This window comes from Centruroides vittatus, unplaced genomic scaffold (genome assembly GCF_030686945.1).
Source record: "Centruroides vittatus isolate TY-2023 unplaced genomic scaffold, ASM3068694v2 contig_659, whole genome shotgun sequence".
Lineage (NCBI taxonomy): Eukaryota > Metazoa > Arthropoda > Arachnida > Scorpiones > Buthidae > Centruroides > Centruroides vittatus.
The window spans coordinates 168,644-183,236 of NW_027122411.1; the positions used below are offsets into that span (position 1 = coordinate 168,644).

A 14,593-nucleotide genomic window follows, 5' to 3' on the forward strand; every position below is an offset into this window, starting at 1 on the left:
AAAATTAGGTTTCAGATTCGAACAAACGTTAAGTTCAAATGCTTATTTTTAAATAGAAATTAAAATCCAACTTCAAAATATGATTTCTTTTTTATTATTTTGAGGAAAGTTTTCTAAAAACTAATAATAACTTTATAAAGACAGGTGGAAACGTTCTGCTGTACTTTCCTGGCATTGTGTCTTAGTAATTGCTGTCATTATCTTTCGGTCTGTTGATGCATATAAAATTTCAAATACGACTGATTATTACGTCGAAAAAATGGAGATTATTCAACAATTTCAAAAATCTTACCGTCTCCAACCTCTTCAACATATAAAGATCTCCCGGTCTCAGCAGATGTTGTAATTTCAAGAAATGTAAAAGGATGTTAGGAGGATTTTTTTCTATATATATATATTTTAGTGTGGGTATTTGAGTATGTGTGAAAATAATTTTATCGTCAATTTGAAGGTTAATATATTTTTCCTGTGGCTTTTGCAGAAACGTTCTCAAATTCTTTACGGAGGGATTGTTGGTAGGAATATTGTTTCGAAAATTTTCAGAAAAATCAAACCTTTAGTCATGTGGCTCACATTTTGAAATCATAATAGAAAATAAATTTGTAAAGTTTTGTATGTTTTGAATTGGAAATTTTATAAACAAAATAAAATTTCATCATATATTACTGCATGAAAATATAATATGTTGTCATAACGTTCTTGAATTTTATCACTGTTTCTTTATGACAGAGTATTTTTTATTTGGATCATAAATTCAGTGCGCTTTGTTTCGTCAATTTAAGAAAATGTATTTAAATAAGCCATATTTAAAATGTAAATGAGAAGACAAGGCTATTAAAGGAAATTAACATTGTTAAAAAATGAACAATTTTATTGTTAGATAAGAACAATATAATTAGTTGGCGTTTGAAATTTTCGGTATGTATGAAGTGATTATATAGTTTAATTGAATAGACAATTTTCTGAATATTACGTAAATCCATTATATTTACTCGCTATTTCCACAATATTATATAAAACAAAATAAAGTTAGATATTGCTGATGGAAATTAAGATTAATTTAATTATAGCGACCTTGAAGCTTCTGTATACTTTTGTTGTTTTGGGCGTTAACATGGTCATGACTTTTTAATAGCCTACGACTGTTTCTGTATGGCAGCACATAATTTATTCATTGAACGTTGTGGAATGAATAACGTTCCAAATCAACCGTTTGGGATATTGGAAAAGCAAATTAGCTTCTCCAATAAGATATATAACATTATTATTAATAAAATAGTTTTAATGAGAGCACCAGCTATTGCAGTTAATTAATAACTTCGAATAAAATAAACTATATTATTATACGAATAATGGTATTTAATTAGTTGCCAATCAGGAAATTACCAGGAAAAATGAACTTTATGAAACTCTATCTGAGTACTTATCTGAGTAAACATTTCGTGGAATATTACGTGAAAGTATTGTTCTTTTCTTCCTTTGTTTGCAATTAAAGATAAAGAAGTAGTGTCGCTTACAGCTGATGAATATAAATTTGCTTCTCCATATTTTGTTCTCAAGTTTCTGAAAAAGAAAAAGTGAAAATGTAGTTGGAAAGTTATTTCATAAAATTGTAAATCGTAGAATATATTTCAAATTTGTTAAATTTATTACCAATAATCTAAATGTTTAAAATGATTTATATATATCAGCTTTTCTTTGTTAAAATAAAAAATTCAAATTAAGAATGGCCTTATTTGTTATCGATATACAAATAGTGTTAAAATTTATTCATTAAATTTATTTAGAAATATCTAATGATATATTCTATTAAATTATGTAAATTATATAAAATAAATTGCATAAAATAATGCCTACAGATCGCATTGAGGCATTAACATGTTTAAATTATGAAATGTTGTATAACGTTTTTCATACTAAACACTTTAGCGAGTTATAATGACAAGGGATGATTGCATCTGTACGTGTTCAAATGCAATCGTCTGTACAAGTAATCACGTAGGCTTATCTATATAGTATACTTCAACAAACTAATAAAAAATTTTTTTTTCAGCATTTCCATACTTTTGTTTTTTGATCCACAGTTTGTTTACAATATATGCAAATTAAAGCTTTCGTTTTTAGTAATGACTATCCTTTTTGAACGTTTCAGATCGGTACTGGGTGGAATCTATGACTAATAAAGAAATGACAGTGTACGCCATTTTTTGAATTTCCAAAGAATTATTCAATGAAGACCAAAATTAAGAAATGTGTAAGCAATCTATTATAGTCGAAAGATGAACCATATCTAGAGACCTTTAAAAAATGTTGCTATAGGAACTCGCAAATATTTGTTATTAAGTAACTTATGTGAGATCCAAAAGCTCACCCCTTTTCCCCCTTTTTGATTTCTTAAGGGTTGAATTTAAAAATTATTATTAAATTTCATTAAATATTTAATCTAGCAACTACACTGTTGGTAGAAGGAAGTGTTGAGAGAAATTGATGTGATGACTGATAACACCATGATGCCATTTTGCCCCCCTTTAACATCAAACAGTTAATAGTAAACATAAAAGGTCCTAATTTTTTTACAATCTGTTGTTAAATGATGTTCCAAACCAAATATTGTATTAATTTGACTCTAACCCCCGTATTCACCAACGCGAGTTAAACAGAGAGTTGACGCACTCGAGTTTAGATGTAACTCGAAGTCAGATTACGAGTTACTCTTCTTTCATATTCAGATAAAAATTTAACTCTAGAGTTTTGCAACTCTAGAGTTAATATTTAAAAACAAACCTGCATTCGAGATTAAACAAGTTTTCTTTCGTAAGCAGCGTGCTGATTGGTTGAAAGCAAAATCGTGTAGAAAATGGCGGAAAATGAAGAGGAAAGTAGTATTCGCCGTAATTTCACTAGTTTTGAAAAAGAAATACTACTGGAATTAGTCGAAAAGCATAAAAATTTAATAGAAAACAAAAAAAAACAAACGCGGTTTCTTCAAAACAGAAGAGGGGTACCTGGGACGTATTAACAGATGAATTTAATGGAATCCCGGGCGTCACGCGAAGAAAAAGTAAGCATCTATGGGACTGTTATAAAAACTTTAAAAAAAGCTGTAAAAGAACAGTCCCAGAAAAAAGCCGAATTATTCCGGAAAGTTCCTGTTATTTCAGTCATAACGTCCGAATTATTTAAGACAGGAGGAGGATTTCCTCCTACTGTGTTAAATAATTCGGACGTTATGGCTGAAAAACTCCTGTCGATGGGCGTTTTAACTCAGCCTTTACATAATGACTTTGATAGTGATGCCCAACCTAATACAAGTAAGTATTAAGACATCATAATTTATAACTTTTTAAAATTTGAATTAATTAGTAATATATTTTAATAGCAGAGATAGCTACAACTTCTGTAGGAAATTTTCACGATATATCTGATGTATCTGCATCTGAAGTAAGTCAATGTTTATTTAGTTATCAATAAATTATAATACTTAAATGACAATTGTGCAAATATTTATAGTATACATGAAAATATTTCCTATGTTAAGTCTACTTCACTGTACAATACATAATAAGAATATACATACATTTTATGTATAAATTACATGTATAATTTAAACTATATCATGTAATTTAAATGTAAAACTATAATATTTAATAATATTATATATTATATATTTAATAATATATGAGTTTATGAAAGTTTATACTGTATGTAATATTCAAATTGTGTACATCTTAATACTTTGAAATATTGTTATAAGTTACACATTGTTTCATTTAACATTTCATTCATAAATCAAAAATGTCCAGATTATTTTCAGTTACAAATGTCTTGCAAGTTTTAAAAGAACTAGTATTAATATTAGTAGTTAGTAATATAGTTTTAATGCCAAGTTCACATATTTAATTTTCAAATAACATAATTTTTTATCTTGCAGGTTTCAGTTACACCACATTTAACAGAAATTACAAATGTAATGGCCATGGAAGATATTTAACCTGCTGCAGATTTTTATACTCAAAATATTGATAATCAGCAGGTAAATCTTAAAAATAATTATATTCCATAAAAATACTGTTTTAGCTTATAATGAAATAAATACCTTTCAATCAGAGTTCCACTAAAAAGAAAAGGAAACAACCTGAAGCAGCTGAAGCGATCTACCAGCATGCAAAAAGAAAAAAAGAAACTCTTGAAGAAGAGCACAGTTTAAAAATAAAATTTTTGACGGAAGAACACAACATGAAAATGCAATTTATGAAAGCTCAGCTGAAAGTTCAAGAAAAAATATTACAAATTTTAGAGAATAACCCATCTAGTTTATGTCTTCAATTAACAAATTTGATGTATAACAATATTGAAAGTTTTGATATTTTTTACTTATATTGATTTGGCTAACTCTTAAGCAAAATTTTTGGCCCTGAAAAGGGCCTTTTAATAATAATGTCTAAAATATTTGCATAATCTTTTAAGATTATCCGAACATTTCAGAAGTTAAATACTGAAGAAATCTGCTAATAATGCATTTCTCTTTGCAAATTCAGCTGCATTCTGACTTCTGACAACAGGCACTGGAACATCTTCATTCATGGAAATATCATCAGATTCTGTTGGAACTGTCACATTTCCATGTGAAATTGCAATGTTATGAAGCACTGCAGTGGCAACTATGATAGCCATAGCATTTTGAAGGTTGCAACGTAAACCTACTGATAAACAGGGAAAACGTCGTTTCCACAAACCATATTGCCGTTCCACCGTGTTCCGTGCTTTTATGTGGCATCTGTTATACCTTTCAAAGAAAAAATAATTGACATTAATTTTGAAATATATATGATCATTTAAAACTACATTATGCATTAAATATATTTTAATAATATATATCATAAAATTAATAATTACCTTTTTTCTTGATCACTTTGTGGATTTAATATTGGTGTTAACAGATAGGCCTTGCATCCATATCCACTGTCACCAAGAAGATGATATTTCGACGGAATGTCTCCTGCTTGAAACATAGCACACAGATGACTATTGGCAAATATAGTGCTATCATGAGAACTACCTGGCCATCTGGCTACTATATTCCTGATTTTCAGTTGGCTATCTGAAACTGTCTGAACATTAATAGAAAAATATCCTTTTCTATTTCGAAATAATTCGGCAGTTTCTCCTCCCGGTGACTGAATTGGAATGTGGGTGCAGTCAATGGCTCCGTACACACATGGAAAACCACTCAAATGAAAAAAGTCTTGACTTATCTGAAAATATAAATATATACTTGATCTATTATTTTTATATTTTATTACAGTTCATACTTTGAAAAGTAATGTATTAATTAAATGAATAAAGACTATATATAATTTAAATTAATGATTCTAATATAGAAACTTGTAAAAAAAAACAATATAAAATTATTTTATTACTATAGTTTCGAAAGATAAAGGGATATTAGGCCTACTTACTTGCGTTCTTTCAGATTCTGTTTTTGGCAACTGAATATAATCTGCTGACATTTGTGCAATTAAAAAACTCACTCTATTAATCGCTCTGCAAGCAGATGATTGACTTAAGTCATTTAAATCGCCTACGACCAACTGAAATGTTCCCGTGGCATAAAAACGTAGAGCCAACAACAGTTGTTCCATCGGCGACATCGCATAATTTCTCGATGATGTCGAAACTAAATTGTCACCAATTCGTTCTACTACGTTTCTTACGCTCTCTTTTGGCAAACGATATCGACAGAGAAAGTCGTAATCGTCCAATTGTTCGAAGTGATTTCTTCTTGGAGAAATAATCCGTCGACTTCTTCGTTCCACGCGGTCTATATAATCTAGATACTTCAGATTTTCTAGCATCTCGGCTTCGTCCTCGTCGAATGTCGCCATTTTTCCCTAAAATAGATCGCTTTGCGCAGGCGTCAAACCTAGAGTTATCGTCTACTCGCCGATTTTCTAGAGTTAGAGTTAGAGTTAGGGTTATTGTATTTGACTCGAGATTCGGAGTTGGTGAATACCAATTTACCAATAACTCGAGAGTTAACCCTAACTCTAACTCTAACTCGCGTTGGTGAATACGGGGTAAGAGGTCCAGATATATCTAAAATTTATAAATTAAGTAAAGGGAGGATTTTAACCCCTTTTGGTTAATATTTAAATGAACGAAAAATTTCATTTTATAATATATACCGATTTCACTCCAAACTGTAGTTTGCAACATGTTCAGCCATTTAGTATATCAATTCTTTGTAAACAATGATTTTTCAAGCTCATATGCAAACACAAATAAAATCAAATTTCAACTGTTACAAAACTCAAAATTTTATTGTAATGCAAAGATGTATAGTACACGAAGTAGGCGTACTTATTGCAAGTCATCAGAAGTCATGTTTTACATGTATAATATTTCTCATGCAGTAGCTGTTGGTAATTTGATGCATGTTCATATTATGTTATGTGTACATGAATATGTTGAGTACATAATTTACGAAATTAAGAATGCATGAAAGCACAACTACAGAATCGCAAACTTAAATTTAAACTGGGTGAACTTGATGTGTGAATGGTTGAAGTTGGAGTAAATTTCCTACGTCAAGTTTAAGGAATTTACTGATATATTTCAAATCTTTTACTTGAATTTCAAAAGCCTAAATTATTGTAAATATTAAAATAACTTTGTGCTGTAGTAAAATGCAATAATTTAATACTTTACCTGAACTTTTATGATGCAGTGAAATCTCTGATGTCGAATTCTTGGTTTTTCAAAAAATTCGGTTTGCGAACAAATTTGAATGCCATATTTGCCCCGGTTGCCGAACAACCTGCTCAGGAAGAGCCGACCATAGATTAGAAAGACACAAACGGTTGATGCAATATATTTCCTGTGTGAAAGTTGACGGCCTAACCGACTGACGAAGAACTGTCGATTCAGAAGATGACATCGCCTCGTGTCATTACTTGTCACCACACGATCCATTAAATGACGTTATTATTGAAATTAGGTTTTGTGGCGCTGTCTAGCAGTCTTCGCTCTTGGCGTAAATTTTTTTTCTGTTGCGAATAGACTCATTAGTATCTTCTTTTTGTAAAACATCTAAATTTTCATCTCACGAACAAAAAAACTTTTTCACCACTATCCTAGGATGGATCACCACGAAACGTAATGAAAGGAATTAGAAGTAAAGAAAATGTTTTAGATGACTTAACGGATAAATCGATTTTGTCTTATATAAGTGCCGAAAAAAAATAAACGTTCAGGAAATAATTAAACTACTGTTGAAACTACAAGCCTTCTTCAAATGATAAATTACATTTACTTTTCTCACCATTAGATAGAGGATACAAACATGAATTAAAAACATAGATACTGCTATGGTATATCTAGAATTTTGACTCTCTGTCCTCGAAACTAATGAGAAGAAAGCTTACGTTTAAACTGAAAAATCAAATACGGAAATAAATGCAATATGTAATAATTTACACGATAAGTTGATGAGATTGAAAAATAAAGAAAAAAAAATAAGACCAAGACTTTATGGTAAAGAAATGTGCTGAAACGGAGCTATTAAAGTTAAATTGCGATATAATAAATTACTTGCGGAAAGCCAGTAATTATACATGTGACATTTTTTAAACGAATAATGAACACCTTTTATTAGGAATATAACTTTTAATGATAAACAAGATGATGAATTTAAAGACAATTATAACCAACATAATGTTTTGTACTCGGACAATGGCGGTAATGAGAAGCTTCCTTTCTACAATATAGCTGTTCTAAATAATAAATATTGTTTTCCTAATTTCTGAAATTTTAAATATAAGCTGGATAGATATATTTTGTTTAGTGAAAACATGGCATACTTCACTGGTTGTGAGAGACCTGTAAGACTCAATGGTAGTTCACTTTTTTGATTGACTAAATACAGTTTCTGTAGTTGAAATCATATTCTAATTACGATTCGCTTTGAGTTTACAGTTAGACACTGAAAGATAAAACAATATGCAACAAATAGTGTCTTATATTTCTCCTGACATTTATTTCGATGACGATTTTAAGACAATTTTATTGCTTATAGAAAATTATCTGCTACCTGAATCTAGCTTGATTTTATGTGCTGATTTTAACGCTCGAATGGGGTACTCTGATTGTTTGTCATGTTTTACTTTAGACTGACAAAGTACTCTGAGAGCCTCGAAAAATGACTCAATTCTTAATGATTCAATTTAGAGAAAAAATCTTATATAATTTTTGTGAAGACAACAATTTCGTTTGTTTAAACGGTCTACTACCAGGAGATAAAAAAAGTAATGTTATTTATCATGCAATAAAAGAAGGAAGTGTAATTGATTTTATGATAGTATATCAACAAACGTATTTTTGTATTGTAAATAATTTATGTGTTTTAAGTACATCAGACGTAAGAGATTGTCAACTTATAGATCAAAAATCCCTTTGAAAAGATCTCTAAAGGTCATTTTGTATTTATTAATGAAAAATTCTTGATGAGCATATGTATGTAAAGTGTTTCCAATATGGAAAGAATGTTTTTCAGATTTTGCATTGGAATAGGTAAAAAGAGCAATTAATTGTTTTTGTGTGTATATCAACTTATAAGGAAAAAATCATTAACTTCTTATCGGGGATGGCCTGGGGATTCTCAGATATGTGGGTGGTGTTGTAGGAGGCAGGAAATACAAAAGTTCCTCACAAATCTTCTTATTAACCACTCAGCAGTGCGCGACAGATATATCTGTCAAGGGCAATCGCGTGGCACTGGAGAACGACGTCTATATCCGTAAAAAATTTATATAAATTACCTGGATCATTTCGTGAAGTTAGAGAATTTTCACGAGTAGTTGGATTCTCCAACTTTGTTTTGGAGTATTCTTTATTTCTCAAGAAATTACAATAAATAGGAAAAATTAAAATAAATATGAAATTTTAGAGGGCTATCTATCGACATAAATCGAATTTAAAACTTCTGCCAAGATCTGATTGGTTAAAAAAAATTAATATTCTTAATTGGCTTGTGTCAGAAAAAAAGTGTGACTTCTGTAAATCACTCTATCGCGAGAGCTCCGATACAACCTGGCTGACATTTTACGTCATCAGTCTAACGGTCCTTGTCTGACCTACTTTTTCTGAAATCAACATTAGAGTAAAACGTAGTAAGCCGTAGTAGTTTATAGTAAAACGGTCTTCTCTAATATTCGTAGTAGTTTGTAAAGCTTAAATTTCAATTTAATAAGTATTATTTAGTTCAGAAACATTAAAAATACATCGTTAAGTAGTTGAATAGCATAAAACTTTATTTTTTAGTATAATACAATTTACAAAATCAAAATTTTGTATATCGTAATATTACGAAAAAACTAGATCGAAACATACAAAGTCAACTAATTTACTTAAATTCAGTTCATTATACAAGTGTTGATATACTATATTATTCTTGCCATATTCTACGTATACTTTCTGTATTCACACCCACCTAGTTTCAGCTAATTACACTTAAAATGTTAAAAAATCTACCAACAAATTAATTTGCAAATAAAGGGGCTACTTGCTAATTGAACTTTGTATTCTTCTTTGGCGTTGTTTTACATAATAGCACTAAATCAGTAGAAATGCTAATTAAGGCTTATAAACGGTAAATACTATAACTTTCTTGTTAATGTTACCTATGGTTCAAAGATAGCGGTTGATCTCTGATTCCAGTAAATAAAAGTAAGGAATCAGTGGGGACGCACATTCTAACCTAACCGAACCTTTTCTTATAATTTTGTTGGTAATAATTATGGTAATTTATTAGAATAGGTTAGAATGTGCGTCCCTACTGTTTCCTTTCTTTTATTTGCTGGAATCAGAGATGAGCCGCCATCTTGGATCCATAGGTTACATTAATCAAATTTTTTTTTCGAAAAATTAGGACTAGATAATTATATGCACAATAGATTACTAGTCCAATAATTCATACTTTCACTTATATCCAAGTATTACCGTATATCTCGGCGGATAAGACGATTGTTGAACCATAAAAAATGGCCCAAAAATCCAGGGTCATCTTATAGGACAGATACAAAAAAATTAGATTCAAATCTATATAAATCAAAACCATTATAAAAAGACAGACAAACCATAATTACAGGTAGGCCTCCTACAACGCGGTACCTTTACATCGCGTTTTCGCTCCAACACGGTTGGAAAAATGCGGAAATTTTCTTACAACGCGGTACTTTTACAACGCGGTTTAGGGTATTTAGAAAGGAATTATCTTTCACATAACAGAAAAATCGCAACGGTGATATCACATAAGTGCAGTGGAACTTGATGGAACAAGCTCAGATCTTGAAATAAGGCCAGTCAAACATTTTCGAACAACTATAATAAGTGACGATGAGGACTGAATTTGAGCATAACATTATGTTTCTTTTTGATTTTGACTTGAAATCGTAATCTTTTTAGTTTTTATATAATGTTGAATTTTATTTAAGCTTTTTATGTATATAAATTTAAAAAATGATGAAAATGTTACACCATAAAAGGCAGTTTTTCTCTTTTTAGAACTGAATCCCAGTTTTTGTATTAAGTTGGTGTCTCCTATAACGCGATTTCCCACAACGCGGTATTTTCAAGGAACGTATCTACCGCGTTGTAGGAGGCCTACCTGTACTTACTACAAGAGAGTAGGGTATGTGCACAAAATAGAATAGCCCATAAGATGTTTTTGTAAATAGTCAAGGTCATTCATTACTGAATGCCCGAATTAGTGCGAATGTTTGCAAAAATCGCCAGATTCAAGAAAATAAAATTTATTCATTCGAAAAATAACAAATAGGACATAATTCCATATACTCTGTACAGTATTATCATTCAGATAATGATTGCTGATCTATACTAAATTCATAGGCCATTGATAGTTTCGAGTCGTCTTATACGACAGACATATGCTAAAACTATAAAACTTCGACGAAAAATTTATACGTCATCTTATCTGAAGGTCGTCTTATCCGCCGAGATATACGGTATGTCCAAAGATCAGTTCTCGCTAATTGTCAAACATAAATTATTTTTCAAGTTTTCTTTCTTTAAAGAAGCATACTCTGAAACAAGTTTTAAATTTACAGTAAACATTCCACCTTTTATCCGTTAAAAACAAAGCAGTGTATTGATCCATGTAATAACAATTTATCGCAGTGAACTTCGATAATAACGAGAAACACCACGGAAACACCAAACCGTACTTTACGAAATCTGGAGGAAAGTGATGCACATGGGATAGACTGAAAATGCTCCTGTGCAATGTCATCACGTGATCAAAAGTCAAATTTTTCTGAATAAACGCTAAAAGATTTTAAAAATTATTCTATGAAACTCAATGAATTTAATTACGACACAATAACTAAATCTGTTTAATAAAGTCTAATAATTTTCCATTATAATTATGCAAATTAGATATAAAAAGATCACTGGGAAATCTGCTGCCAAAGCGATAAATATAGAATGATCACGTGACCAAAAGCAAACGCCAATAAATATTAAGAAATATGTTTAAAATTTAATGTTTGTGTACTAATTAATAAATTTTAATGAATTTCATTAAAGACAACAGAATAATTCTCATTATACATAAACTGTACAATAAATGATTATTTCTTCAAAAGAAGTCGATGTACAGAAATAAATAATAATTACGTAATAATGCTTTTATCCATTTTAAGTTTATATTGTAAAAATTAAGCTATTTAAGATGGAATATCTTAAAAAACAAAAATTGTCCTCTTTAGAGCGTTAAGTCCCTAGCCCAAGTATACTCGGGCAAGACGCGCGCTTGTGTAGTTCCTCGCCTGAGTATACTTGGGCAACAATGAAAAATTTCTCGTTAACGTTCTATGCGCTATATTACTCGGGAAAAGATCATTTCGTATTTTATTAGATGTTTTTTATGACCTCAGGAAATTTTAACATTAAACATCCAATAGAAGTGGGGTTTTTTACTATTTTCTTTGTCCCCTCCTATAGAAACATTACAAATGACCGAAAATTTCGTCACCTATTTGAGTATTTACGGTAACTGAAACACATCTGGCTAGAAACCGGTCTTCCCCTGAAACTTACTTGAGAATAACCCGCCACTGTCAACAACCAGCTGTTTTCAAGGACGATAAGCTTATTACACCGAACTGTGGCGCGCGTCACGTGATCCGCTGCGATTTTTTGTTATGTGACAGATAATTTGTTTCTAAATAATACGTAATCAAGGAAATAAAATTTTATATTAAAATTTTTTAGAAATGTATTTCATAATTTGGTGTATTAAAATTTTTTATAACTTTTTGTGGGTGTTTTTTCCGTAAAGCACAAAAAAACAATGTTAGGTTAAGGTACTATATAATATAAGTAATAAGAAAAACCTAGTAAAAAATTAACGAAATACATTCGAGTATTTACGGTAACTAGTTCAGATTTGTAGAAAACCTACTCCCCCTTCCTCAGGCATTGTTTGGAACATCCCACGAAACTTTACAATCAGCTGTTTTCAAGGTCATCCAGCTGTGTATTTACTGCAGCAAGTGTCAAGTGTCTTCTTGCCAGTTTTGTGTTACATGAAAAATAACTAGTTTCTAAATAATACATAATAAAATATATAAAGTTTTATAATAAAATATTTTAGAAATTCATTTTATAAAATGGTGTATTATAAATTATTTCCGATTTTTTGTGGGAGTTTTATGTAAAGCTTTTATGTCAGCATATAAAGCTAGAAACTGATAATTATAGAATAAGTATTATTGTGATATAAGAAATTGTACTTATGTAAAAATTCTCTTATGTACTAAACGAACTGCACCCTTCTATAGCCTCATGGTGTGAAATGTCATTGTTTACAATATACTATTTCTCTCTTCATGACAAACTCCAGGGTTAGTGTGGTTCAAGCAATGTAGGACAGATAAAACCTTTCTCTGATAATAAGCTAATGAAAAATATTTATATACAGAATATTTATAAGAACTCTGCGTTCTTCTATCAAAAACACGATGTTTTGCGGGAGAAGCACTTTTACGGATGCAAGTATTGTTTCAAATGTGGTACCTCGCTTCAAATTCGCGCTACATTCAGTCTGTTTTTTCTTTTCTAGCAAAATCATATTACAGTTTTTTGTAGTTTTGTATTTTGTTTGTCATGAATTTAAAATTATAATAAAATTTTAAATTTTCGAAAAAAAGAAAAAAATGTATTTATTTATAGAAATTCGCTAAAATATGGTAGATTTATTAGTCACACACATCTGTTCTTTGAAAACCAAAGCTTTTTAGCTACAGCAAGTGAGAAGTTATTGTCATTTTTCACACTACTTCTCTAATTACTCTCCTAGGAAGGGAGTGGATGAGTCATCTGAGGGTCGAAGTCAACACAAGTTTTCTTAGCAATAATGTATAAGAAACATTATTTTTATATTATTTAGACGATTTTTACAATAATCGACTATACTACACAATTTTGCTGGCGATTGTTTACATATTTTCTCATATTATGTAATAGCAAGGGAGAAATGTTCACTTTCCCAAATAATTTATAACTTCATAGTTCTAAAATAATGCTTACTCACCTAAATACTCTCTAAGAACAATAAATTAGGTACATTGAGCTAAAAAACGATAGAAACAAGCAATTTTATAGCGATTGTTTAAATATTTCAAAGACTAGCCTGAGAGGGATGGCACTTAGTGGAAATTTGAGCTCTACTGTTTCCAGAGGTGTCTGATTTGTTGATCTAATATCCACATAGACAGAAAGTAACCAACTACAGTGTAAAAGAAGTTGACTATGATTTTATCAGCCAATAATCTGCCTCCTCACCTCTAATTGCTTTATAATGGGAAAGGACGGTATTACGCGAAAAATATTTATGGTCCGGAGGTGGTGAAAAAACATTTATTGATTGAGACAGTGAAAAGACATACAAGAAAGCAAACGAAAGCTTAGATCGCTACAGACTTGATTACAGTTTGTACAAAACTCCTCCTTTCCATGTTATATCTATAGAAAAACTTTCTTTTGTTTATTGGATGAAACAAACCTTCATTCACCATGCTTTTTGAGCTGTAATTGATAGGTTATAGCTAATTGATAATCCTTCAATGAATAAGCATCGATTTGGGTTTGTGGGTTGGGAATTTTCATGAAAAAACCCATGCCTTCTCGGAGATACTTTGTCAGCTACAAACATATACAAACAATCATAAATCATTACTCTCATTTATTTTTATAGTCAAATTTTCAATTTTTTACATTCTTTTCATCTTTTTCCTATTGTATTTTCTTTTTTATATTATATTATTGTATTTTTATGATTCAATGTTTGTATTTTTATCATTGTATCTTTTATATATTATTTTTAAATATCTTTTATGTCATTAAATTATTTTTATTTTATGTTTTATCATGTTTCATTTTTTAAATTATTTTTAACCTATTTTACCCACGAACGGCAGCTTCTCAGCAAATCACGAAACCTATACGGTGAAGCCGACATTGCAGGATGGGATGCCCCTGTAAAGTTGGCTATCGCAAGGGAAAGACACCGTTTAGG

General features: G+C 30.3%; 1 protein-coding gene across 1 annotated transcript; it reads right to left on the bottom strand.

The window, feature by feature from the left end:
• Nucleotides 1-4,875: 4,875 nt before the first annotated feature.
• Nucleotides 4,876-5,659, bottom strand: LOC136980036 (putative nuclease HARBI1). Its single transcript, XM_067276086.1, has 2 exons — nt 5,460-5,659; nt 4,876-5,255 (listed from the first exon to the last, which is right to left on the bottom strand). Exons 1-2 carry the CDS (start codon nt 5,649-5,651, stop codon nt 4,893-4,895), a joined length of 555 nt encoding a protein of 184 aa, XP_067132187.1. The 5' UTR covers nt 5,652-5,659; the 3' UTR covers nt 4,876-4,892.
• Between the last annotated feature and the right edge of the window lie 8,934 nt (nt 5,660-14,593).

Coding starts and splice junctions, on each gene's coding strand:
- LOC136980036 (XM_067276086.1), bottom strand. CDS start 5,651: ATGTCGCCGATGGAACAACTGTTGTTGGCTCTACGTTTTTATGCCACG. Junction 5,256..5,459: donor CAGAATCTGAAAGAACGCAA/GTAAGTAGGCCT, acceptor TTATATTTTCAG/ATAAGTCAAGACTTTTTTCA.